Source organism: Doryrhamphus excisus, chromosome 1, assembly GCF_030265055.1.
Source record: "Doryrhamphus excisus isolate RoL2022-K1 chromosome 1, RoL_Dexc_1.0, whole genome shotgun sequence".
In the NCBI taxonomy this organism is placed as follows: domain Eukaryota; kingdom Metazoa; phylum Chordata; class Actinopteri; order Syngnathiformes; family Syngnathidae; genus Doryrhamphus; species Doryrhamphus excisus.
In genome coordinates, this window is record NC_080466.1 from 16800001 (window position 1) to 16823943 (window position 23943).

Below are 23943 nucleotides of genomic sequence, written 5' to 3' on the forward strand. Positions count from 1 at the left end.
GTCTGCTGACCTCCTTCTTCATGTCCCCTCCAGGCAGGAACTCAGGACACCACTCTTCTTGGACTTGTCTCTCAGTTCTGGTCCACATTTACCCGGGACCTCTCACATCTCACTGGGACCCTTCATGCCGGAGTCTTTGGCTGAAACCGGCGACGCCACCATGGGGAGGACGCACTGCGACGGCTCGCAGTAGCTGTTCAGCCCCGCGGGCCCAGGAGGTCCGGGAACGCCGGGAATGCCGGGAGTGCCGCGAGGCCCCCGTTCGCCGTCACGACCGTCTGAGCCATAAGCTGCCCTGCCCGGCTGGCCTGGTACCACACACACACACACACATATGGCTTACAAAGGGTGACCTTTAAGAGCTGGTAAATGAGATGATTGGACTGGAGTCGTCCCCTGCTGGCCATCAGGTAGAACACACTTCCCTCCACTTCCACTTAACACTTGATGTTGGTTATTAAAAGTGGTCATTTACCTGGCAGACCAGGAGCACCTGGAGCTCCTTTGAGGCCCCTGGCGGTGGGTCCTCTGTCCCCTCGGTCACCCTGATCACCTGTGGACAATGAAAAAAAAAAAAAATTTTTTTTGTTTATTTAGCCATGTTCATTAATTCATTCATTTTCTACCGCTTTTTCCTCACAAGGGTCGCGGGGGGTGCTGGAGCCTATCCCAGCTGTCTTCAGACAAGAGGCGGGGCACACCCTGGACTGGTGGCCAGCCAATCACAGGGCACATATAGACAAACAACCATTCACACTCACATTCATACCTATGGACAATTTGGAGTCGCTAATTAACCTAGCATGTTTTTGGAATGTGGGAGAAAAACGGAGTACCCGGAGAAAACCCACGCATGCACGGGGGAGAACATGCAAACTCCACACAGGGATTGAACCCTGGTCTCCTAGCTGTGAGGTCTGCGCGCTAACCACTCGACCGCTGTGCAGCCTGGTATCTAAAGTTGACTAAGTAAATCATATTAGCTTGTTCTGGGCTTGCTGTATGCTAATTTCAGAAGCCACATGTTGTGTTTTGTAGTGTTCAATTTGGGCTAAATGTCTAAACTGTGTTAGAATGTTAGCATTAGCCTTTGCAACCATAGCTCCAGTTTTTCCCAGCATTCATCAATGAATGAACGAGGAAACGGTGTTGGAACCGCGATCTCACCTTTAGGTCCTTTACGGCCGAGCAGCCCAGGCGGTCCCTTTAGACCGGGTAATCCTCGTGATCCGGGGTGTCCGGGAAAACCATTCTCACCGGTAGAACCGGGAGGTCCGGGTGGGCCGGGGGGTCCGGGGAGCCCGGCGATGCCAGACTCGGGTCTGCTCAGACTGGCTGCCAGCTGGGCCAGCTGCTCTGTGACGAGAAGCGCGTTTGTTTGGACTACGGACTATGTTGAACCAGGTCTCGGGTTGATTCAGAAGCACCACTCACCTTGCATGACCCTCATGCAGACCTGTTTGATGTGCGTGTCGCTTGGTGATTTTCCCTGCGTGGACACAAGCAGAACCACTTGGTTGACGACTAGTCTAAAGTCTAAAGTGGCTTCATGTGGCGTCCCACAGGGCCGTGTCCTCCGGTCTCTCATTTTCACATTCACATTGCTTAGCATAGTTCAGCTGGCCGTACTGCCTGACTAGTCCTAAATCAACATCTCACCGGTGGTCCCTGTCCCCCTGGTAGGCCAGGCACCCCCATGTCACCCTGCATGCCTCGTGGTCCCGGCTGGCCCGGCTTGCCTTCTTTGCCCTGCTGCCCTCTGCCTCCCTCTGGTCCTTTATTGCCGGTCTCTCCTGGCGGTCCGGTCTACAAGTAAGATGGCTGTTATTGTTAGCATTAGCAAGAAAGTGCTAATGACTTCTGGTACAGAGGCTGTTTGAGGCCGAAACGTACTGATCCTTTCTCTCCTGGTTCTCCTTGATCGCCCTGTAAGAGACACCGACAAGATGACAAGCAGGTCCACAACAAAACCACTTACATGTGTTCCAAGTAGTCTGGTTCCTCACCAGTTCTCCTCGCTCTCCTGGTGTTCCCTCAGCACCTGAACCCCCCTGGAGTGGACCACACAGGTTTATTAGCCCTCCAAGACCCCCTTTCAGATTTTTATGAAACATTTGATCGGAAAACACCCACCTGGTCTCCTTTTGGACCGTCCAGACCCACTGCACCCTGTGAAGACGTGCAGTCATTTTATTTGACGCAACAACAAAACCATCCCGATGTCATTTTTCAACCGACAACCTCTTCGGTGGCAGCCATTTTAGATGATCCGACTGATGTTTCAAGGCGTACAGAATATTGTGTTCTACCGCTATATAAGCCGACCTACCCACATAGGTAAGGCAGAACATAGGTAAGTTTCAGGGAAATATCAGTTCCTGACTAAAAAAGGGAGAAAAACATAACATAAAAGTGTAAAAGATGTTAAAAATGTTGTTTTTTGGTATGAAGTGACTTAATGGTCAACTGTAAATGCACCACATACAAGCTCTGGTGTGTTTTTGTTTGTAGTTCAGGGTGTCGGCCATGTTTGTGAAAGGAGTCGGCGTCTTTGGGAGTGCATTAGTGGAAAACTAGTGAGCTTCTAAAATAATTCGATACACGTCGTCAAATGTTCTCCTCAAGCCTGGTTATGTTTCTTACCCTGTCACCCTTCTGTCCTCGATATCCAGCAGGTCCTGGAAGTCCTGGAAGGCCCATGTTGCCTTTGATTCCCTGTCAAAACATAAACATTCAAACACTAGCGCCACTGTTGCATGGATCGCGCCGCCAAGGACGTTAACCTGACCACATTTAGTGCACGTAAACGGAGACAACCCCCTCCCCTGAATTTAACCACCCACCCCCGGCATCCCCCCACTGCCCAGCCATTGGGTTTTGGGGTGTTTTAGGGATGATTGCTTTCAAGCATTCCTGGGAACAGAGAACTCTTTCAGGCTTCTCGGCTTCTTTTCCTGTCCTGAATCTTGCTGAGTCGTCGTGGAACAAGAGAGGCCTTTCATGGTTGTACTGAAAAAAAACACTTTTAGCTCAACATATCAGCTTGATTTCTCTTGAATAGAACATCTCTCGACATGTCCCCATTCCTGAAAAGGTCATTTAAAGCTTGTCCTAATATTCTGACAAATGCTTTCTTAGTTAAATGTGTCCATATTTGACAGATGTCAGTTTTTGCTGCGCTAGCACGGTCTAAACGCTGTTGCTGAGTGTTAGCCACTTGCTAGCAATTAACGGTCAATGTTTATTATTTTATTATTTATTTTGTCTTATTACTATTATTTATAGTATTATTTATTTATAATATATTATTATTTATATTATAGTATTATATTATTATTATATCATATTATTATATATAATATTTTATTATTATTTATTATTATTATTATTATTTAAATTAATTTAAATTTAAATGTATTATTTAGTCTTATTTATATAGCCTTGTTTTTATTATTTATTTATTATTATTTATAATATTTATTTATTATTTTATTATTATCTGGTACCTAAAGTTCAGTCATTCATTTTCTACCGCTTATCCTCACGAGGGTCGCGGGGGTGCTGGAGCCTATCCCAGCTGTCTTCGGGCAAGAGGCGGGGTACGCCCTGAACTGGTCGCCAGCCAATCACAGGGCACATATAGACAAACAACCATTCACACTCACATTCATACCTATGGACATGCTAATTAACCTAGCATGTTTTTGGAATGTGGGAGGAAACCGGAGTACCCGGAGAAAACCCACGCATGCACGGGGAGAACATGCAAACTCCACACAGAGATGGCCGAGGGTGGAATTGAACCCTGCTCTCCAAGCTGTGAGGTCTACGCGCTAACCACTCGACCGCTGTACAGCCTGGTATCTAAAGTTGACTAAGTAAATCATGTTAGCTTGTTCTGGGCTTGCTGAATGCTAATTTCAGAAGCCACATGTTGTGCTAAGGCTAAATGCCTAAGCTGTGTTAGCATATTAGCATTAGCCTTTGCAACCATAGCGCCAGTTTTTCACCTCACTGTGGAACTAAACATATGTTTTGCATAAATGATCATCATCTTTTGTCTTTCACAATCGGGTCCAAGTGTTGTTGACATGAAGCAACTTAGCCAGGTCTCACCCTGCCTCCTGGTGACCCCAGTGGTCCGTCATGTCCCCTTTCTCCTCGTTCACCCTGCGATGAAACAACAGCGGTGAAGTTATTTTTAATGACTGGGCAGACACGGGACACGTGAAGAACGAGGTGGTATACTTACTGGTCCTCCTCTTGGTCCAACAGGACCGGCCTCACCCTGGTCTCCGCGCTCGCCCTGACAACAAAGACCAACATGGTCATGTTCTTCATGAACAAACCTTCCCAAACTTGCCACAAACGTACTTGCTTTCCAGGCGAGCCCATCAGTCCAGCAACTCCTGGGTCACCTGGGATCCCCTGGTAACCATGGCAACAAGAAACCCCAGTTAGCCAAGTGTTCTAAGTGTGTCGCTGATGGTGCGCTTTGATACCTTTGGACCGCTACCTCCTTTTTGGCCGTAAGCGCCTGGAACGCCCTACATGTCAGAAAGGATTATAGAAGGTCTAAGTTTGAACATCAGTTAGGGGTCGTCGGGAGTCAAAGGTCAAACTTACAGGAAGACCTTGAGCGCCAGCATCACCAGGAGCGCCATTCTTCCCAGGAAGACCCTGGACCACAGGAAGGAACACGAGCCATGAAGGTATCTATATCTATATCTCTTGTATATACTCCTACAAGTCCAACATTACCTTTGACCCTGGCAGTCCAGGTATTCCTTCCCGACCATCCGGACCAGGAAGTCCCTGTGGAAGGGATGAAGAACAAGTTTAGCGATGGTCATAAGGAGGTGCAGAGACATGGTCTGAAGATATGGTCTGTAGACCTCTAGATGACAGTAGGGATCAGAATATGAAAGGAACAAGGGCAAGGAGGTGTAGGTAAGCAAAAGAACAGACAAGATGGTGTGTGTGAGGTTCTCACAGCTTCTCCCTTAGGTCCTGGTACTCCTCTGATCCCAGAAGGACCTTGTTCACCCTGCCAAGACATAAAGACACCTTTGAAGCAGGACAAATAAGAATCCAGATCCAGTTTTATGATGTTTAAGGGGACACAAGCTCTCACCTGCACCCCCCTCGGCCCACTTTCTCCAATGGCTCCTCTCTGGCCAACGTCCCCCTGGACAATGAAGCAAGAAGGTGTTGTGGGAACGTCACTAAGCAAAACTGAGCAAAAACTTGACAGAAATGCAGGAAGTCACCGGAGGTCCCTGGCCGCCCCCAGGTCCCGCGTCGCCAGGTTTCCCCCGTGGTCCCTGTTTGGATACATCGTTTAGTCTCAAATCAGACCAAAGGAATTTCGTTTTTTCGTGGACATCTTCTTACCCTTTCACCTTTAGAGCCTGTTATTCCTGCGAGGCCTTTAGGTCCACCTGGGCCCTGGAATTACTCAGCGGAGAGGAAAGAAACACACACGTCCCATGTTAGCATGTTAGCATCTCACACATGTGGCCATAGCTGCCAAAGCTGGTGAGATATTTTACTGGAAGTCCTTGAGATCCAACATCCCCGTGCAGTCCCTGCTCGCCCTCCTCGCCCTGACAGTAAACACAACCAAAGTCTTAGTGCTTGGAGAACACCTGAAGACGTCTCAGGAGGAGAACATTACCTTGTGTCCTTGTCTTCCAGGCTCACCAGACTCACCCTTCATTCCTTTGTGACCCTGCGAGCAGATGTGATGAGTTCCAGTGTTCCAGTCTTACGTTCTCATCTTTTAAGACCTACCTTCATGCCTGGGAGGCCAGAGTGTCCTGAAAGTCCAGCGGTACAGGCGCTGGGACACTAAAATTTCACAGGAAGACAACTTGAGGAGTCTTTTTTTCAGCTACTAAGCATTAAGTTCAAGAACTTACCAGTTCTTCACCTTGATAGATGCCAGGTGGACCCTGGAAGACATTTATTCAACATTGTTTATTCTCTTACGGGTTGTTGTTGCTATGGTTGCCAGCATTGCCTGCCTGGTGGCAAAACAACTTGTTAGTGGGTTTGGTTTTTCTTTATCCATTCAGAGGTGGGCAGAGGAGCAGCAAAACAGCCCTGGACCATCACACTACCACCACCATATTTTACTCTTGCTATGATGTTCTTTTACAACACACATGTTCCAAAAAGTTCAGCTTTTGTCTTTTTTGTCTCTTGTTAGTCCAAAAGTCTTCTTCAGTTTTAAACTTGTGTGTAGTTTTCCTATTTATGTCCCTTGGGGTGGTCACTATAGGGTTGTTGTTGCTATGGTTGCCAGCATTGCCTGCCTGGTGGCAGAACAACTTGTTAGTGGGTTTGGTTTTTCTTTATCCATTCAGAGGTGGACAGAGGAGCAGCAAAACAGCCCTGGACCATTACACTACCACCACCATATTTTACTCTTGCTACGATGTTCTTTTACAACACACATGTTCCCAGCATTGCCTGCCTGGTGGCAAAACAACTTGTTACTGGTCACTCTTCCCGTGGAATGAGGGAATCTTTGGAGGAGAGAGGCCAGGAAGACAAGAAGAGAAAAACAAGTCCAGTTGCCTCGGTTCAACCTTTGTGGATCATCACAACCTGGATGACTGGATGAATCTACACAGGAACAATCCGTCCAGTACATAATCCAACAACAATATTTACCCGAGGTCCAGCAACCCCAGGAGCCCCCACTGGACCCCTTTTGCCTCTGACTCCCTGCAACCGAAACATACCTTTTATGAGTTGTACTTTTAGGATCCTCCTGAGATAGTTGGAGCCAATATAGTGTCTACTCACAGGGGGACCAGCTTTTCCCATTTCTCCTGGCAGTCCATCTGTTCCCGGGATGCCCTACGAACCAAAACCGAACCAAAGCATGAGAAGTGTTAAGAGTGGTCCTGCTCCGAGGACCATGTAGACTCACATCCAGGCCATCCTGCCCGACACCCTGCCGGAAACAAAGCATCCTCCAGTGAGCAGGAAGCATGATGTCATGGTACAAACATCAACACATCAAAGTGTACTTACTGGCTCCCCGGCTGGGCCTCGTGGTCCGGGATCCCCCTGAAATCAGGACCACAGATGGATCATTTCAAATAGAAGGACACTTCATTGATGTATGATAACACAAAACACAAACTCTCTTTGGTTTTGATATTAATGCACTCACTTTTGCTCCTTTTACACCTGCTGGACCTGCATCTCCAGGAGGTCCCACAGGTCCCTGAAGAACATCATAGTCAAGTAGAGCATAGAGAAACATGAAGGATTCATTCTGCCATTTATTGTCCTTGTCTGACCACAGCAGAGATGCCTGGAATTGGAGACTTGAAGCCTTTTTAAGGTCATGCCACAGCATCTCAATATGATTCAGGTCAGGACTTGGACCAAACCACTCCAAAGTCTTCATTTGGTTTTTCTTTATCCATTCAGAGGTGGACTTGCTGGTGTGTTTTGGATCATTGTCCCGCTGCACAACCCAAGTTCACCAACAGATGGCCAGACATTCTCCTTCAGTAGAATCCATGCTTCCATTTATCACAGCAAGTCTTCCAGGTCCTGAAGCAGCAAAACAGCTCCATACCATCACACTACCACCACCATATTTTACTCTTGTTATGATGTTCTTTTACAACACACATGTTCCAAAAAGTTCAGCTTTTGTCTCATCAGGTCAAGTCGCGAGTTGCAAAATGCGACTCGACGGGCTGAAATGGCCCGTGGGCCTCGAGGTTGAGACCCCAGCTCTATGTACTACATTGAGGCAGGACTGCGGATTTGAAACACTCTATAATGGCGGCTGATGCTGACATCCAAGCCACTTTTTCTTGCCTCATATCAATGGAAGAATAGTTTATTTTGAAGAACATTTTCATGTTGTCATGTTGCAATGGAAGCAATGGAGTCTCAACAGAGTGCACTTCTTGTCTGCAACCAGCAGTGGCGCTGTTGTGAGGAGTTTAAAAAGATTGTCACTGCCCAGTAACATCAACACTGTCACTGCCAATAGAACAAGGAGGGACCTTTGACCGAATCAAGCTATATTAACTATATCCGACTAGTCTTTTCATTTATTAATACTTATCAATTTCAAGAATAAATGCTAGCAAATCTGTGCGACGCCATCTCCGAATGAGTTTTATAGCCCAATTTAAGATGTAAGTCTGGTCGGGACCAGAGTGTTAAGCTAGTGATACAGCTGCTACCTTCATGAACAGACGAGCCTGGCTTTCCACTCTACCCACTTCGATAACCCACTAAGCTCGCGTCGCAAACTCCCCCCGTCTCTGAAGTCCAGATGTGTAACAGAACCACAGCAGCCGGTACCAAACACACTGGCACCATTCTGCTCCCCCATCCTTCCAGACACCCCCACCCAACCCATCCACCCTCTTCCTCCCCCCTTCTTGCCGTTTCACACAAAAAGAGGTGTGTTTCTGACAGGAAGACCTGAAAGTGTAGCGGTCTCTCCGACCAGAAGTTGCTATAGAAGTTGCTATAGCGTCCCTCCTCGGGGTTTTGCCTGGGCTGGAACCCACGTCGACAAACCCCAGGCTACATAAGAGTTAAGTTGTCCAGCAAAGCTCATTGAAGCGTTGGGGGTCTATCGCACAGCCACACTGGCTGGCAGACTTCATTTGATTAAAACAACAAAAAATCACAGCAGAATGTATTCTGTCGGGATTCAAACCACCTCTTCATACCACAACAATCACATGACAATCGCACAACCCGTCAATAATGTACAAAACACAATATAACAATGTATGGCATAACAGAGTTGGTTCTTCAATGGAACAATGGAGCTTAAGGTTGTGCAGGGGCGTCAAACGGCAGAGGCTTCCGTCATCTGTGTGGTCATCTTAAGCATGAGTGGAACTTCCTTCCTTGGCGCTTTGATTTCACGTAGTTGATTTGAGTGTGGTGAAGCTAGTCGCTAACCGGTGTCACTACACCAGTAAAGTAGTTATTTGGCGTAAAAATGTTAGTAATAATAATAATAACAAAGTCACTGTAGCTTGGTTAGTAAGCATGTCACATTATGTAAATGGAGCTTTGTTGGCGTTTTTTTGAGTTTTTTTCACAAGGCTTTATAGTGCATCCCGTTACGTGTGTCGTATCTTTAAAACGCACAAAAAAGAGAAAGACGTGTGTTCATGTCTCACGTAAGGATTGATGTCCAAAAAAAGTGTCGTTTTTCAGATCCAACAGTGCAAAATTGCAATTCTTGAAATTTTTTTATACTGTATAAACTCGCTTATTTGTTCATATGAATCAGGGGTCTCAAACACGCGGCCCGCGGGCCAAATGTGGCCCGCAGGACACTAGTTTGAGGCCCCGGCCTTGATATGAAAGTTTAATGTTAGTGCGGCCCACGCAAGTTTGATATGGATGCTGTATGGTATCATGTACCCAGAAAAAAATTATTACGTTTGATTAATGTTCATGTTAAAGGTTAAATAACTGTTTATAGTTATCCTCCCTATCCGTGTGGAAGTGGTAAGTCTTTGGCTTTTTTAAGTTTAAAGGAAATAACTTAGATCGCTAGATCTCTAGTTTGCGAGTTAGCATGTGTCTCAAGACCCTGCAGTTGCGCAATATGTTGTAAATAAAAAGAGTATAAATGTGACTATAGTCGTGTTTTGTCATGTCTACAGGGCTCTAATAATGCTTTGTTCATTTTAATCTGAAAAAAATAATTTGTCTACCCACCAACTATATGTGGTTTCTTAAGTTTTTATTATTTGCTGTTTTATTATTATTATTATATTTATTTATTACTGATTGATTTTCTTTATTCTTGATTTGTTTATTTATTTTTCATCTTATTTTGTGCAGAAAAATAAAAATTAAGATATTTGAGAACAGTGGAATGTTTTATCAGAGCTTTTATTATAGAAAATCGGAACCAAAGCACTGAAAAAGTTTGTATATTTTTCTGTTTTTAATAAATGCGTTTTTTTTTGGAAAACCTGATGTGGCCCAGTCTCACCCAGACCCTAGCTCCAGTGGCCTCCAGGTAAATTGAGTTTGAGACCCCTGATAGAAATGCTGACATTACTATACGCCTGCTAGCTGGCCCTGTGAGGCGAATCTGAGCCCCATTCATACTGGAAGCAATGCAGCTAACACGGACACTACCCAATGAAGATAATAGAATTTCATGGACCGGCTATTTGAATTTAAGTTGTAAATATAGGTCAATGCTTCTGGTGGTGCTTTGGCCAGCAGAGAAGGCCTTGCTGGCCCTGACCGCACGCTACTAATGACATGTTATGAATTCATTGTGATGCTAACGATACAAAGCAGTGGGATGAACTCCATGAACTCCACTTATCTTAAACTGTTACGTTGGTCCACTTACATCCGCTCCCGGAAGTCCTGAAGCTCCAGGTGCTCCGTCTTTGCCGTTTTGTCCATCAGGACCCTGAGAGAATTCATCACTTCTTATCAACACCGTGGGCGGGTGGAGGGAGGGGGTGAATTCATTTACAGTTGAATGTGGGTCAAAGGTCACTCACTGGTCCGCCATTCAATTTGGAGTCCACTCCTCTGTCGCCCTGAACACATCATTAACATGTCATGTTAGCTTTGCTTTCTCCTGAAGGAATACTGTAAGTGTTAGCATTAATGTTAGCATTATTATTTTTTTACTATTGTATTTTTCTACAAGCGATTCAAAGGCCTGATGTCATCTCAGCCACTAGGGGGCATACTTGTATGGTCCCAGCGGAGTGCTATGATATGCTGTGATGTGTTCACCAGCATTATGGTTGTCTGTATTTATATCCAACACAATATAAGCAAATCGATATTTGTCTTTTTGTTATTTATTATGTGGGAAAGGTTTCATGATTTGTGAAAAGAGGAGGAACAAACTTGCAGCGTACTGAGAGGAAAGTAGGTTTTGAGGGTTTTAAACTAAGAGGATTTCATGCTGATACAAGCAGCTTTTTGCGTTCCGACACAAGCAAGGCAGCGTTCCAAACAGACAAATTATTACATTTGTAACATTTCTGCTTCGACTTTGAGGCTCGTGGATGAATTTCAAGTCATTTTGAATAAATGTTGTCGTGTCGGGTAAACATGCAGCATCAAGTCCATGCACACTCACATCGATGCCATCCACACCGGGCACACCAGGTATTCCGGGTGGTCCTGGGGGGCCTCTTGGTCCGACCGGGCCTCTCTGCAGAAGAAATGTAAATTATTTTCCTATGTGGAATTGTGTCATTGTGACACACACAGGCTCCCTTTGTCCGATCAGAGGTTTTAAGTGATTGGTACAAAATTATGCCGTCACCACGGATAACGGCGTACAGGTTACATTTGCAACATTTGTACGTTAAATTGTTAAAAAAAAAAGCTAATTTGAGGTCAAGATATGCTAAAACTATTAGAGACTTAACATTTATCCCTGAAACTATGTCACAGTCAGTGGAACAAAAGGTATTTGTATAAAACCATCACCAATTTGGCAATGGTGAAAAACACACTTATACATTCCGAAGGAGCACACGGATGCTGCTGAGAAACATTCCAAACTTACCTGAGCCGAGCAAATCAGAAGAACTTGCAATAAAAGTAGCAGCAAAGACTGCCCAAACGTCCTGGACAGGTCCATGGTCTTCCCAGGAGTGACCAAGACGACACGAGTCCACTTTTTTCCCTGATTAGCCACGGGAACGCTGATGGTTCACCTGTCAGAATCCCGCACTCCCACCCCGAATGAAAGGCTGCTTGGAGGAGGAGGATGTGAGGAGGTGCTGTTTATTCATGGAGGAGGAGGAGGAGGAGGAGGAGGATGGAAGGGAACTTCAGTGGATCCTAAAGAGTTTCTTAAATGTGTGGATGGTGCTATAATAGCACACATGCTGTTTATTAAAAAATATAATAATAAACCATCCACTCAACAACAAATAGCATCACAAAATGTTATTGTCAATAAAATACCATTGAGTAAAACAAGTGGGAGTTTAAAAAGATTAATTTTCTTCTCAAACCGCTCAAAGTATGCTAGCATGCATGCAAATACAATAATGAGCATCTTTGTAGGGCTACATAATTGTATCATCTTCATTAGGTGCTTTAATGAAGTGACTTTCCATTCATTTATGAGGGAAAACCTTAATTGGCATACAACAGTTCAACTATAAATAAATAATAAAAGAGTACACTACTGTAATTCACCATCAGAAGGCTCAGTCTGCTGTTAAGACCTCCAGCCGCCAGGGGGCAGAAAGCAGTTAGCGGAAATGGAGGAAGAAGAAGAGGAAGTTCCACGGCGTCTTTTTCAAACGCTTGTTAACGGTTGTCTCCTTGGTGCTGCCTTCCGCGTTTAAAACCACACACAAGGATGCGAAAATACAATAATACGACTCGCTAAGTTGTCCTCGACGAGCGTGTCTGTTCGTGTCTTGTGGACTTTAAAGAACGTCGTCGTGCTCCGGTGAGAAAAAAAAACAAACAAAAAAACCTGCTAACTTCAAGCTAGCGGCTAATGTTAGCTTAGACTGGCTTCTTCAGTACGCAACTTTTCATTTAATTTGACTACATGGCTCACTAGATATGCCATTTAAATGAAATTGACGTTGTCTAACAGCGGAAATAAATCGTTATTTACTTGTTTGACGCCTTTGGTGCGACTAAGCTCCAAATAAGTGGAGATGTGGAGAATCGTATAGTCATATAAAAGTTATTTAGTATTTCTGCCTGCCTGCCTTGGGAGAAAAAGCCACCATGGAGAAATTGGACTTCTCAGACGAGGAAATTAAGGAGCAACTGGCCCTGTTGGGTTACACGAACGTTCCCGAAGACAAACTGAGAGAATTCAAGCAAGGTGAGATCTGCTCAGTGTGCTTAGAAAGTGTACACAAATATAATGGCCATTTTAACTATGCAGTTTGTCGCGTAACAGTGTTCTTAACTCTGCGGTCCCAAACGTACACCTGCGTGTTGTTTGGCTACTCCTGCGGTCAGTGAAGGCATCGTCGCCGTGACGTGTGATTGGCGGAAAACAAGGAAGTGTGCGTAAAAGCGTGACGATAGAAAATAGAAGCATGCACGCCACCGTTTCCAGTTCCACACTTTGCATTATTCATTCCGAAGAAGTTCCACGCCGTCTACGTGTTTCTTTTTAATTTGAAATCAACATTTGAAATCTGCGACCGATTTCCTCTCTCAAGACCTCTTCAATCACACAAGAAACAAGATTATTTTGGGGTGCTGATTTCGAATCTGATGGCGTTTTTGTATGAAACTTTATTTTTGGTAATCGCATTCTCACTCTTCCTAAATAGCTTAAAATACTAAAGCTATCACGGCTTATTGCAAATTTAATTGTCATGTGTCACTAGCAGGCTAAACCAACTCATATTGACTCAAAATTCCCTCCTTTTGATTTCACATTTTTTTGTGAAATAGCATGTTTGAGGTTCTTGGTCAGCAATATAATTAATATGCCCTAATATTAACAAATCTTATTTGATTTTTTTTTAGCAGTTACAATTGTAAGTTCCATTTTTTTTACCTTATAATTAACCTGAAGGCTGAGGCCCAGCTGCACTAGTCCCTTGCCAAACTTGCTTGGTTTCATTCACATCACGTGGTGGACGTTTGATCACGTTTACGCCTGTAGAGGGCGTCCATATGACTTGTACTGGCTCCATATGGGGTTGGTGAGCGCTGAGAATTAGTAACTCGATTATTTTTATTTTTTGCTTTTTACAAATCGATCGATTTCTGCGCTCACGATCGATGGTATATTACTGTGCCCGGGATGGATGTGTGTAGTTTGTTTAGATGCCAACAGATGGCAGCGCTGAGCGTTGTTACTTACAAGAATCAACAAGAAGTCGATGCATGCAAATTTCAAATCTTTAAATAATTGTCAAGCAGTTCACTTTGTTACCGTTCTCGGCGGGGGGAGTGTGAACCCTAACCCTGTCATTGTATGCAATTAGCAGATCAACGATTATCATTATATCGTCAGCGCAGTGTCAAAGCATCGGTCTCCAGCGCAAGGCAGTTATATCCATCGTGAGCGCAGAAATCAATCGCGATTGATTTGTGCGCTAACGATGGATCCATCTCGGGCGCAGCGCTACGGATCGATCGCGCAGATCCCTCGTTAGTGTGTAATATATACACGTTTATTAGGTAGATTACTTCTTTATCTTCAATTGATTGTTAGACCACATTAAGTCAATTTGTGCTTGGAAGATAAAGTACAACTTTTCATATTCATGGATCAGAGCTATGAGCATAAGTTGTTATATATTTTGTAGTATGGTTGTCTGTAGGTCGATGGCGGCTTTTGTGTTGACTCAATGTTAAAGCAATGGGGATCAAAGGCACTATTTTCCGCCATAATATCTGCTGTAATGTCTTTAATATTAGGGGTAGAGTATAAGGTATCAGGCGAATAAGGTATCAAGTTCCAAGTCGTGCTTTATCAGATCACAGAATACAAAAGTCAAAATGTTGTAACATTGCTACATTAATCATACACAAAAAGCAAATGAAAGAATCAAAGTCTAAGATGCCTTCTTATGCTAGTTTTGCAGCTGTGAAATCCACTTTGATGCTGCAACTGCTCCGTTTGCGTGGATTGACTGGTTGGTTTAGTACAGTTGTCATAAGGCAGGACTTCACCAAGACGGTATAAGGGAAGATGGAATTTCACTACATTTTTTTTAAATCAGCGTCCTCAATTTAGCTAAAAAGCATCCTTGTTTCTGTACCTTCATTATATTTTATAGAATGAAGTGTATGATATCGAGAAAGTGGAAAAATAGCTTATAACTCATCATATTGTCAGATCTTGAACTGCTGATCAAAAAAGGCAACTGCACCAACGCCCCCGAGTCATCGTCCAACATGAATGCCACAGCGCACGAAGCCAGACCTCCGGCCTTCATCAAGGAGAAAGGTGACCTGTTGCTGAGCGACTCTATCTAGTCCATGTGATGATGTCACCTTGTTGCCTAAACACGATGCTTGTGTCTTTCCAGTTAGCCCACACGACTTTGAAGCCTCTGCTGGGGGGTTTTATCTCCACAACGAGCACCACGACACCCGGGTAAGACCTTTGTAATACTGCTCACCGCTAGCTAGGCCTGTCACCATAGCGCATTTAGCTGGTCCATGGTTGTGCTGCAAAATATCGCCGATAATATCAAAAAATTTTAGACAATTTTTTCATTAATTATTGTCATCCATTTTCTATGCAACTTTATCCTCACTTGGGTTGTGGGGGTATGCCGGTGGGGTACACCCTGGACTGGTGGCCAGCCAATCACAGGGCACATTTAGACAAACAACCATTCACACTCTCATTCATACCTATGGACTGTTTAGAGTAGGGGTGGGCAAACTACGACCCGGCAGCCAAATTCGGCCCAGGAAGCGTTTGAATCCGGCCCGCCAGTTGCGTTCTTAGTATTTCAACTTTTCAACATGACTTGCAAGTCGGATGTCTTATTTAGTAAAAAAAACAACTCTGTAAAATTAAATGACATAGTTTGATGTGGTCTGATGTTCAAAGTGCTCCTGAAAAAAGGGACATAGGTATGAATGTGAGTGTGAATGGTTGTTTGTCTATATGTGCCCTGTGATTGGCTGGCCACCAGTCCAGGGTGTACCCCGCCTCTCGCCCCAAAGACAGCTGGGATAGGCTCCAGCGACCCTCGTGTGGATAAGCGGTAGAAATTGAATGAATGAGTTTATCAGGGGTGGGCAAACTACGGCCTGGGGGCCATATGCGGCCCACCAAACATTTGAATCCGGCCCACCAGTTGCGTTCTAAGTATTTCAACTTTTAACATACAAACTGGCAACATGACTTGCAAGTCAGATGTCTTATTTAGAAAAAAAAACAAAACACTGTAAAATTAAATTCCACAGATTGATGTGGTGTGATGTTTAATGAGAACATACAGCTGATAGTATAACACTTTTACAGATGGAATTAGACAAATAATTCATGGAAAATTATAAGCATAAAATAGTGTGTGTGTGTGTGTGTCGTTGGTGTTCATGCGCATCGCTTTTATGCCTTCAATGTTAGTGTATGCTGCCTCACAAGGCTAACTGCTAGCATTCTGTATCCATGCACTAGTAGCCCTGCCTCCACACAGACGTACTAGTGATCCAGCCTGTGTGGAGCAGACGAAACATTATCGACATTATTCTCATATGATGTTGACATTATTCCACACAGGTTCTTGGTCGCTGTGCCAACGAAGGTGACAGCTGCACAGATGGAGGAGATCATGAGGCCGCGCCGCTGGCGTCCCTTGGCGTTGGTCACACGCTCATCCCCGACACCCACGGGAGACGCTTCATTAAGCGAAAGGTCCTCAGGTCAGCGCCACAATGACACTAGCGTGGAGTGGAACCTCCAAAGTCAAACAACATTTGGACTCTTCTTCTCTTGTTCCACTCCCCAGGAAGCGGGGGGGCCAGTCGCTGGTCTGTGATGAATCCATCTACAGCCAAGACTCTGGTAACATGTTTGTTTTTCTCCCTTGCTAGTTTGTAATGGTGGGGACAGAGTTAGCCACGTGGTGATAGGCCGCCCCTCGCTAGACACTTCAATAGGTACACCTTCTCATGAGGAGAAATCAATCATCAAAGCTGTATTGTCAGAGCTTGAACTGCTGATCGAAAAAGGCAACTGCACCAACGCCCCCGAGTCATCGTCCAACATGAACGCCACGGCGCACGAAGCCAGACCTCCGGCTTTCATCAAGGAGAAAGGTGACCTGTTGCTGAGCGAGTCTATCTAGTCCACCTTGTTGCCTAAACACGATGCTTGTGTCTTTCCAGTTAGCCCACACGACTTTGAAGCCTCTGCTGGGGGGTTTTATCTCCACAACGAGCACCACGACACCCGGGTAAGACCTTTGTAATACTGATCACCGCTAGCTAGGCCTGTCACCATAGCGCATTTAGCTGGTCCATGATTGTGCCTGCAAAATATCGTCGATAATCAACATCAAAATTTTTTAGACAATTTTTTCGAGCCATTGGCGAGAGGCGGGGTACACCCTGGACTGGTGGCCAGCCAATCACAGGGCACATATAGACAAACAACCATTCACACTCACATTCATACCTATGGACTGTTTAGAGTAGGGGTGGGCAAACTATGGCCCGGGGGCCAAATGCTGCCCACCAAGCATTTTAATCCGGCCCGCCAGTTGCTTTCTAAGTATTTCAACTTTTAACATACAAACTGGCAACATGACTTGCAAGTCAGATGTCTTATTTAGTAAAAAAAAAAAAACTGTAAAATTAAATTCCATAGTTTTGATGTGGTGTGATGTTTAAAGTGCTCCTGAAAAAAGCGAAACGAGAACATACAGGTGATAGTATAACACTTTTACAGATAGAATTGGACAAATATTCATTCATTCATTTTCTACCGCTTATCCTCACGAGGGTCATGGGGGTGCTGGAGCCTATCCCAGCTGTCTTCGGGCGACAGGCGGGGTACACCCTGGACTGGTCGCCAGCCAGCCAATCACAGGGCACATATAGACAAACAACCATTCACACTCACATTCATACCTATGGACAATTTGGAGTCGCCAATTAACCTAGCATGTTTTTTTTTTGGAATGTGGGAAGAAACCGGAGTACCCGGAGAAAACCCACACATGCACGGGGAGAACATGCAAACTCCACACAGAGATGGCCGAGGGTGGGATTGAACTCGGGGCCTCCGAGTTGTGCGGTCTACGTGCTAACCACTCGACCGTGGTTAAATGTATAAATGTTAAATATAATGGTGTATATAATAAAAATATAATGGTAAATGTATGTTCTGCCCCCCCCCCCCCCCCGGACAATTTTGTTAACTCAATGCGGCCCACAAGTCAAAATATTAGCCCACCCCTGGTTTAGAGAATGACCCTCAGATGCATGTTTTTGGAATGTGGGAGGAATAATTATTTTCATGAGGTGTAATTCACATTTGAACCGCTAGATGGTACACATTAGCTTGACATAGAAGTTATGTACCCGTGTGTATTATGTATGGTGTTGCCTGACGGTAAAAGACATTCAAGATCAACCACGTATTTGTTTGTGTATCACGGAAACACCACAATTAATATGGCGTAAAATTGATGCCATATAACAATAATGAACCTTGTTCATTCTGTTTAAAATCAAAATATTCCCACACCGCGGCTGAAAAGCATCGCTGTTATGCCTTGGTTCATGTTAGTGTATGCTGCCTCACAAGGCTAACTGCTAGCATTTTGTATCCATGCACTAGTAGCCCCAGCCTGTGTGGAGCAGATGAAACACACATTATTATCAACATTATTCATATATGATATTGACAATATTCCACACAGGTTCTTGGTCGCTGCGCCAACGAAGGTGACAGCTGCACAGATGGACGAGATCACAAGGCGTCGCTTGGCGCTGGTCACACGCTCATCCCCGAAACCCACGGGAGACGCTTCATTAAGCGAAAGGTCCTCAGGTCAGCGCCACAATGACACTAGCGTGGAGTGGAACCTCCAAAATCAAACAACATTTGGACTCTTCTTCTCTTGTTCCACTCCCCAGGAAGCGGGGGGGCCAGTCGCTGGTCTGTGAAGAATCCATCTACAGCCAAGACTCTGGTAACACGTTTGTTTTTCTGCCTTGCTAGTTTGTAATGGTGGGGACAGAGTTAGCCGCGTGGTGATAGGCCGCCCCTCGCTAGACACTTCAATAGGTACACCTTCTCAAGAGGAAAAATGTTCAAGTCACAGACCGTGGAAACATGTGAAATGCCGCTACTGGCCAGCAGGTGGCGCCATCATGGCCGCCATGCTTCCCAGATAATCAGCTTAGCGTTATAAGAGGTCCGCCTCCACAGAGCTGCCCTGCCAGCAGCCACCATGTACCGAATGTACAAGGCTGAGTGGGACCAGGAGAGCAGTCATGACAGTTCCCTTAACTCCTCCTTTTGGTCTGATGGCGAGGAAGAGGTCGAGCAAAGGACTGATGAAGAACGGCCTGCTGCTGCTCCTCCTGAGGTCCAAACACAAGAAGACACCAGCAGGGAGGACCGTGGAGAGGTCGGGGAGAGCTGCAGCGTCGCTTCCAGCCCGGAGCCCAGCGTGATGACGTCTGGCTATGGTACCTTCAGACCGGAAGGCCAGGACGGAGGAGATGACCAAGACGAGGAAGAGGACGATCTCTCGCTTGGCAGCTTCAACAGGGACGCTGCACCTCCAGAGCCGGGGGCGCAATCGAAGGACGAGGAACCAGAAAGCATGGTTCTGGCCTCTCATGAAGACGAGAAGATGAGACACGTGAAACCGCAGGAGAGCCGTGATACAGGAAGTGAAGATGATGAGAGCGGGACTGGGAACAATGATGTTGGGAAGCCCAGCGAGTGTGAAGATCCAGACGAGTCTTCTACCAACAAGGACATCATGTTCATTGACTCCAAAGTGGATTGGACATACGAGTGGGAAGGAAACCTGCGTCACAAGGGTACATGTGATGTTTCCCAGCATCAAACCTTTAGTGCAGAAGATGCTGGATGTTGCCGCACCTTCCCGCTTCACCTCCATGATGTCTTTGTGTGACCTTGCGTGGAAATGAGTGGCCGTGCAGTAAATGTGTGATGTTGATGATCCACAGATTTGTCCAGCAGCGTCCAGGAGCATCTGTCGGACCTTCACTTGGCTCCGTCCGCACATCGCGACATCACCCGCAGTGACAGCACGCTTGACTCCGACGTGGAGAGCGGCTCTTACAGTTCCTTTGACTCTTTCGTCACGCACTCGGTGGGTGGTCAAAGAAAACATCTCATCCTATCTTCACTGTCTGCTTGTGGGAAAAGATCCTTAAAGTCTTTTATCTCACAGACACAAGCGAGAAGCGACGGCGACCTTCCACCCAAGCCCAAATCCTGTAAGTCCACTACAGTAGAAGTCACTTGTACACAGGATTGAAGTCTGGTGTCGTGTATTTTGGTAGACCACTACAATGCTGTCTATGTACGCCCCCCCCCGCCCCCAGCAGATCAACCTTAAATTCTTATGTAGTGACTAGTTTATTTTTACTGACTATATGTAACTAAGAAGGTAAACCTTGCAATCTCCTCTCACTTTGTGCTACTTGTGAACCCTAACATTGTAGTCATAGTAATGAACTACTATCAATGGTAGCTTATAGTACAGTTCATTACATCATGTAGTATAGTTCTGAGGACCCGTGTTGTCATGTTTCAGTCATCCGACCCGTCGTGACCCAGCAGGGCATCAAGAAGACTGACCCAGTGGCCAGGTGAGCCCCGTCTTGACTTGTGGTGTAACCATGGAAACATGATTGACGGCGGCCACAGAGAAGAGACCTCGGCTCAGGCATGCGTGTGTTTGACATGTTGGCAGGTACTTCCAGTACAAGCAGCTGTGGGACGCACTCAAGCTTCCTGGAGAGAGTGACCACAAGGAACTTCGCTGGGAAATAAGGGTAAGCGTTGACTTGGATTCTCGCCTGAGTCCACTTCCTTGTTGGCATCTTACGTCAGCGTTTGATTGTGTGCTTGCAGGAGCGACTAGCCTACCAGCCTCCGGCAGTAAGTACCTCTTCAAAGAAGATCACCGCAGACTGGAGGATCAAAGACCTCACGTTTCTTTTATGTTGCAGCCCAAACCTCGTAGAAACTACGTGGCCAACACCTACGTGGTCCCCACAGAGAAGAAGCGCTCATCTCTGCGCTGGGAGGTCAGGAACTACCTGGCCCACGGAGCAACACCTCATCAATTTACTTATTGATTTTGGACTTTCATTGTTTTAGCATGTTTTTATTAATAAATGGTTTTATGGTCCAACACGGAGATGGGGGGGGGTTACGGGAAGTCCGAGTATGGCAGTTTGAAAGGGTACAGTGGTGTGTAGCGCTGGTCGTGCCACAGCAGCTTTTTCTCCAGGAACTGTAGCGTGGGCAGCGTGAGGACCACGGTTTCATGCTTCAACAAGCTGTGCACGTTCAGACCTGCAGGAGGACAGCAAACATCTGATGGTGACACCTTCAAGTATCCTCGCCTCGCCACGCACGCACGCACATACATACGCCGCACGCACGCACGCACGCACATACGCGGCACGCACGCACGCACGCACATACGCGGCACGCACGCACGCACGCGGCACGCACGCACGCACGCGGCACGCACGCACATACGCGGCACGCACGCACATACGCGGCACGCACGCACATACGCGGCACGCACGCACATACGCGGCACGCACGCACTGGGAAAGCAGTAGAAATGAAGAAGAGTACTCACCAATGGCTGGAATGAGGTTGATGGTCTTGAGCGTGGCCGTGGCCTCCAGGATGTTGGCAGGAAAGTCTTCCCCTCTAAAAGCCAACAGAGCGGAGATGAACTCGAGCGAGGTTGTGAAATCTAACAACGTAAAAAAGTTGAGCTTTCCCGTACACATCCACGACCAGCACAGACTCCCCCCACGCTTTGTGTCTGATGGCGTCCATCAAGTCCTGCGGATCTGGACTGTGGATGTTCAGGGAGTCCACGATGTGAAGGTAACCCTGGATGATAAATGATAAACCTGAATTATACAAGCGGCGTATTTGTCTTTTACGGACACATCACATGACCTGTGCTTACCTGAGCGACTTTGGAGCTCAGCGCCACTTTGAGACCCAGCACGCGGACCTTCATGGGCAGCATGTAGTAGTAGCTGGTGGGCCCACGGGGTCCGTGAGACACGCCCCCTGAAGAGACCGTATTGTGTCACACTAAAGAAGGAATCTTGGAAGAACAGAATAGACGCGGTCACCTCCTCTCCATATTGGCGATCGGATGCTGCCGTGGCGAGCTCTACCGCTTCCTTTCTGGTTCCACGGTTTGCGACCGCCCCCTCTCACCTCTGACCTCACTTTTGTCTTGGCATAGCTCTGATAAAAAATTAATGGACATTTTTTGTCACACAATGAACAGGAAGTGAGTTGGAAACATGCAGGAAGAGGGTAACTCACGATGCGTTTGTAACTTCGCTGCCACATTTCCACACTGTGGATGATATCAAGTCTACGAAAAAAAAGTTTCACACATTACTGTCACAAAAAAAACACACAAATAAAAGCTAGCTTGGCGTTCTACCTGGGAGGAACGGCGAAGACGTCCGGGTGCAGCTCGGCCACGCCCAGCGGCTCGCTGTCGGGCCTGCCCAGAGTGTCCACCCACATTCGCACGGGGGACAAGTGAGCGGGAATGTCTGCATCACATGACCTCAGAAGAGGCAGGGGGGAGTCTGCCAGGGGAGGCGGACGCTCTGTGGGAGGGACAGACGTATACGGTTTACAGGACAATAACATGGAATCACTTTTCAGACTTCCATCTTGTCCATGTGGGAACATTTTTTTAGCAAATACGTTCAAGCCTTGCACCCCACGTGGGTGGGTGGGGCAAATTCTTAAAATATATCCTAGAGTGGATAAATCCACCAAAACTTTAGAGAACTACAACTTGACTTTATGATGGCTGCGTTTTGTAAAAACAAACATGGCTACACCTACTTCGCTTTAGAAGGAGAAAAAAAGCTGCATTTTAAAAAATAAAATATTGTTTTAGATGAGCCAGAAACGCACACATTACATCATACACTTCTGTTAACATTTTGTTGTAGTTTTTCCTTTTTTCCCCACGTGAGGCTTTTCCTTTTCCGGTCTTCGTCTGCTGAGAGTTTACACACCACGCATGCGCCGTGTCTTCTATGGTAATATTGTAAACACTCTACGCTCATCCAAACAACCGTTTTTTTTTATTAAGGTCCCTAACAAGGGCTACTGTCGCGGCCGTAACACACGACTACAACTCTCTAACGTGCGGGTTCTGCCTCACTTCTTTTCCTTCCCAACCCCGGAACATATCTCTCCATTGCAACACATGCGCAATTACAACACACAAACACACAACACACAAATAAATAAATAAATAAATAAACAAACACACATACACTACATTATACTATATTATACTACATTGCGGCGGCGTGGACAGTAATGTTAAAGAAAAGTAGGCCTTACTTGTTCTGGAAGGATCCACCAGGTTGGAAGGCAACAGCAAATTACGAGGAAGATTGCTTTCACCTGCCAGTGAAGACGCAAACTATGAAAGAAACAACAACATTTTAACCTAGTCTCTTCTGGACTGACTGCAACACACATAATTAATACTTGATGATATTGTTGGTCAATATCAAAGTTAATTATTTGGTTACTGAAGTGGTGATAAATACGCGTGACCTGCAAGGGTCGTAGCTGTAGCGTGCTAACTTCAAGTAGCTGCTAGCATGCTAACTCACTCTTGTGGCGGCGGCTCCTCTGCCGCTCAGCAGCAAAGCAGAAAAACGCGAAAACATTTCTATTCCTGCGGCGCCGTCACGCTGACGTCCCCATAGCAAAAGCGGCGTGAACTTGTCCCTGTTAAAATCGCTGTACCGTGAGGAAGAACATCCATGCACATGAGAAGTCAGGGTCGCCGTTTGTCGCCCTTTTTTGACAAACACTTGTCGCACATGATGACGTCACCGTGGTACTAGCGCCATCTAGCGGTTTGAGATGGTTGTACATTTTGCAGCTATTCGTTCGGACAGCTTGACCGGAAGTTGTAGAATTGCACTTTTATGTTCCTGCAATTCTGCTTATACTGTTTTGTACAATTGAAGTTTGTAATAAAATATATATTAAAAAAACTTTTGGAGCTGAAGTGCAAGCGCCATCAACACAACAAAGACTAAAAATGCACAATCTGACGTAACCTTGCTTTTGTATTCCCGTTCTTATTTGTTTTGTTAATTACGTATATACTTTACGTATATACTTACGTTTATACTTTATTCTGCTTTGCTTATCTATGTCTAAGAAGGCTGTTTCTGTGTTAA

At 45.8% G+C, this 23943-nt stretch overlaps 3 protein-coding genes across 6 annotated transcripts in view; 1 reads left to right on the plus strand and 2 right to left on the minus strand.

The window, feature by feature from the left end:
- col9a1a (collagen, type IX, alpha 1a) overlaps positions 1-13391 on the minus strand; it is a 13488-nt gene extending 97 nt beyond the window's left edge. The window contains exons 1-33 of one of the 3 annotated variants that reach the window (XM_058080140.1): positions 12208-13391; positions 11567-11783; positions 11132-11206; positions 10539-10577; positions 10382-10444; positions 7187-7240; positions 7045-7080; positions 6941-6964; positions 6814-6867; positions 6679-6732; positions 5922-5954; positions 5794-5850; positions 5678-5731; positions 5553-5606; positions 5395-5448; positions 5271-5324; positions 5135-5188; positions 4994-5047; positions 4762-4815; positions 4627-4680; positions 4503-4547; positions 4375-4428; positions 4253-4306; positions 4117-4170; positions 2644-2715; positions 2134-2169; positions 2007-2051; positions 1894-1926; positions 1660-1806; positions 1435-1489; positions 1168-1356; positions 476-553; positions 1-308 (exon numbers count right to left, since the gene is read on the minus strand). The exon at positions 1-308 is cut by the window's left edge and continues 97 nt beyond it. In XM_058080140.1, the coding sequence (XP_057936123.1) occupies positions 103-308; positions 476-553; positions 1168-1356; positions 1435-1489; positions 1660-1806; positions 1894-1926; positions 2007-2051; positions 2134-2169; positions 2644-2715; positions 4117-4170; positions 4253-4306; positions 4375-4428; positions 4503-4547; positions 4627-4680; positions 4762-4815; positions 4994-5047; positions 5135-5188; positions 5271-5324; positions 5395-5448; positions 5553-5606; positions 5678-5731; positions 5794-5850; positions 5922-5954; positions 6679-6732; positions 6814-6867; positions 6941-6964; positions 7045-7080; positions 7187-7240; positions 10382-10444; positions 10539-10577; positions 11132-11206; positions 11567-11641 (2064 nt within the window). In that variant the 5' untranslated portion in view covers positions 11642-11783; positions 12208-13391 and the 3' untranslated portion in view covers positions 1-102. Of the gene's footprint in view, positions 309-475; positions 554-1167; positions 1357-1434; positions 1490-1659; positions 1807-1893; positions 1927-2006; positions 2052-2133; positions 2170-2643; positions 2716-4116; positions 4171-4252; positions 4307-4374; positions 4429-4502; positions 4548-4626; positions 4681-4761; positions 4816-4993; positions 5048-5134; positions 5189-5270; positions 5325-5394; positions 5449-5552; positions 5607-5677; positions 5732-5793; positions 5851-5921; positions 5955-6678; positions 6733-6813; positions 6868-6940; positions 6965-7044; positions 7081-7186; positions 7241-10381; positions 10445-10538; positions 10578-11131; positions 11207-11566 lie in introns of those variants that run through there. The other 2 variants (XM_058080132.1, XR_009131439.1) reach the window with 2 other exon arrangements.
- Positions 12252-20866, plus strand: hyls1 (HYLS1 centriolar and ciliogenesis associated). Of its 2 annotated transcripts, none has more exons than XM_058080157.1 (15): positions 12252-12856; positions 14837-14947; positions 15030-15097; positions 16238-16380; positions 16467-16522; positions 16666-16776; positions 16846-16913; positions 18384-18514; positions 18601-18656; positions 19669-19814; positions 19896-19941; positions 20262-20316; positions 20421-20502; positions 20582-20608; positions 20680-20866. In XM_058080157.1, the coding sequence occupies exons 1-15, from the start codon at positions 12757-12759 to the stop codon at positions 20806-20808; spliced, it is 1329 nt and encodes a 442-aa protein (XP_057936140.1). In that variant the 5' UTR covers positions 12252-12756; the 3' UTR covers positions 20809-20866. The 2 variants fall into 2 exon arrangements, with proteins under 2 accessions (XP_057936140.1, XP_057936146.1); XM_058080163.1 differs by lacking the exon at positions 12252-12856 and adding an exon at positions 13072-13287.
- Positions 20802-23590, minus strand: mrpl4 (mitochondrial ribosomal protein L4). Its single transcript, XM_058080173.1, has 9 exons — positions 23365-23590; positions 23087-23168; positions 22161-22332; positions 22037-22088; positions 21838-21955; positions 21666-21772; positions 21477-21586; positions 21324-21397; positions 20802-21028 (listed from the first exon to the last, which is right to left on the minus strand). The coding sequence occupies exons 1-9, from the start codon at positions 23419-23421 to the stop codon at positions 20883-20885; spliced, it is 918 nt and encodes a 305-aa protein (XP_057936156.1). The 5' UTR covers positions 23422-23590; the 3' UTR covers positions 20802-20882.
- Positions 23591-23943: the final 353 nt, after the last annotated feature.

Bases quoted from the DNA above. Each gene is read 5' to 3' on its own strand.
- hyls1 (XM_058080157.1), top strand. From the start codon at position 12,757: ATGGAGAAATTGGACTTCTCAGACGAGGAAATTAAGGAGCAACTGGCC. The intron at 15,098-16,237 runs GTAAGACCTTTG...TATTCCACACAG, and splicing joins ACGAGCACCACGACACCCGG to GTTCTTGGTCGCTGTGCCAA. The intron at 19,815-19,895 runs GTGGGTGGTCAA...TTTATCTCACAG, and splicing joins ACTCTTTCGTCACGCACTCG to ACACAAGCGAGAAGCGACGG.
- mrpl4 (XM_058080173.1), bottom strand. From the start codon at position 23,421: ATGTTTTCGCGTTTTTCTGCTTTGCTGCTGAGCGGCAGAGGAGCCGCC. The intron at 21,956-22,036 runs GTGAGTTACCCT...ATTTTTTATCAG, and splicing joins AGCGAAGTTACAAACGCATC to AGCTATGCCAAGACAAAAGT. The intron at 21,398-21,476 runs GTACGGGAAAGC...GTTGGCTTTTAG, and splicing joins TCTGTGCTGGTCGTGGATGT to AGGGGAAGACTTTCCTGCCA.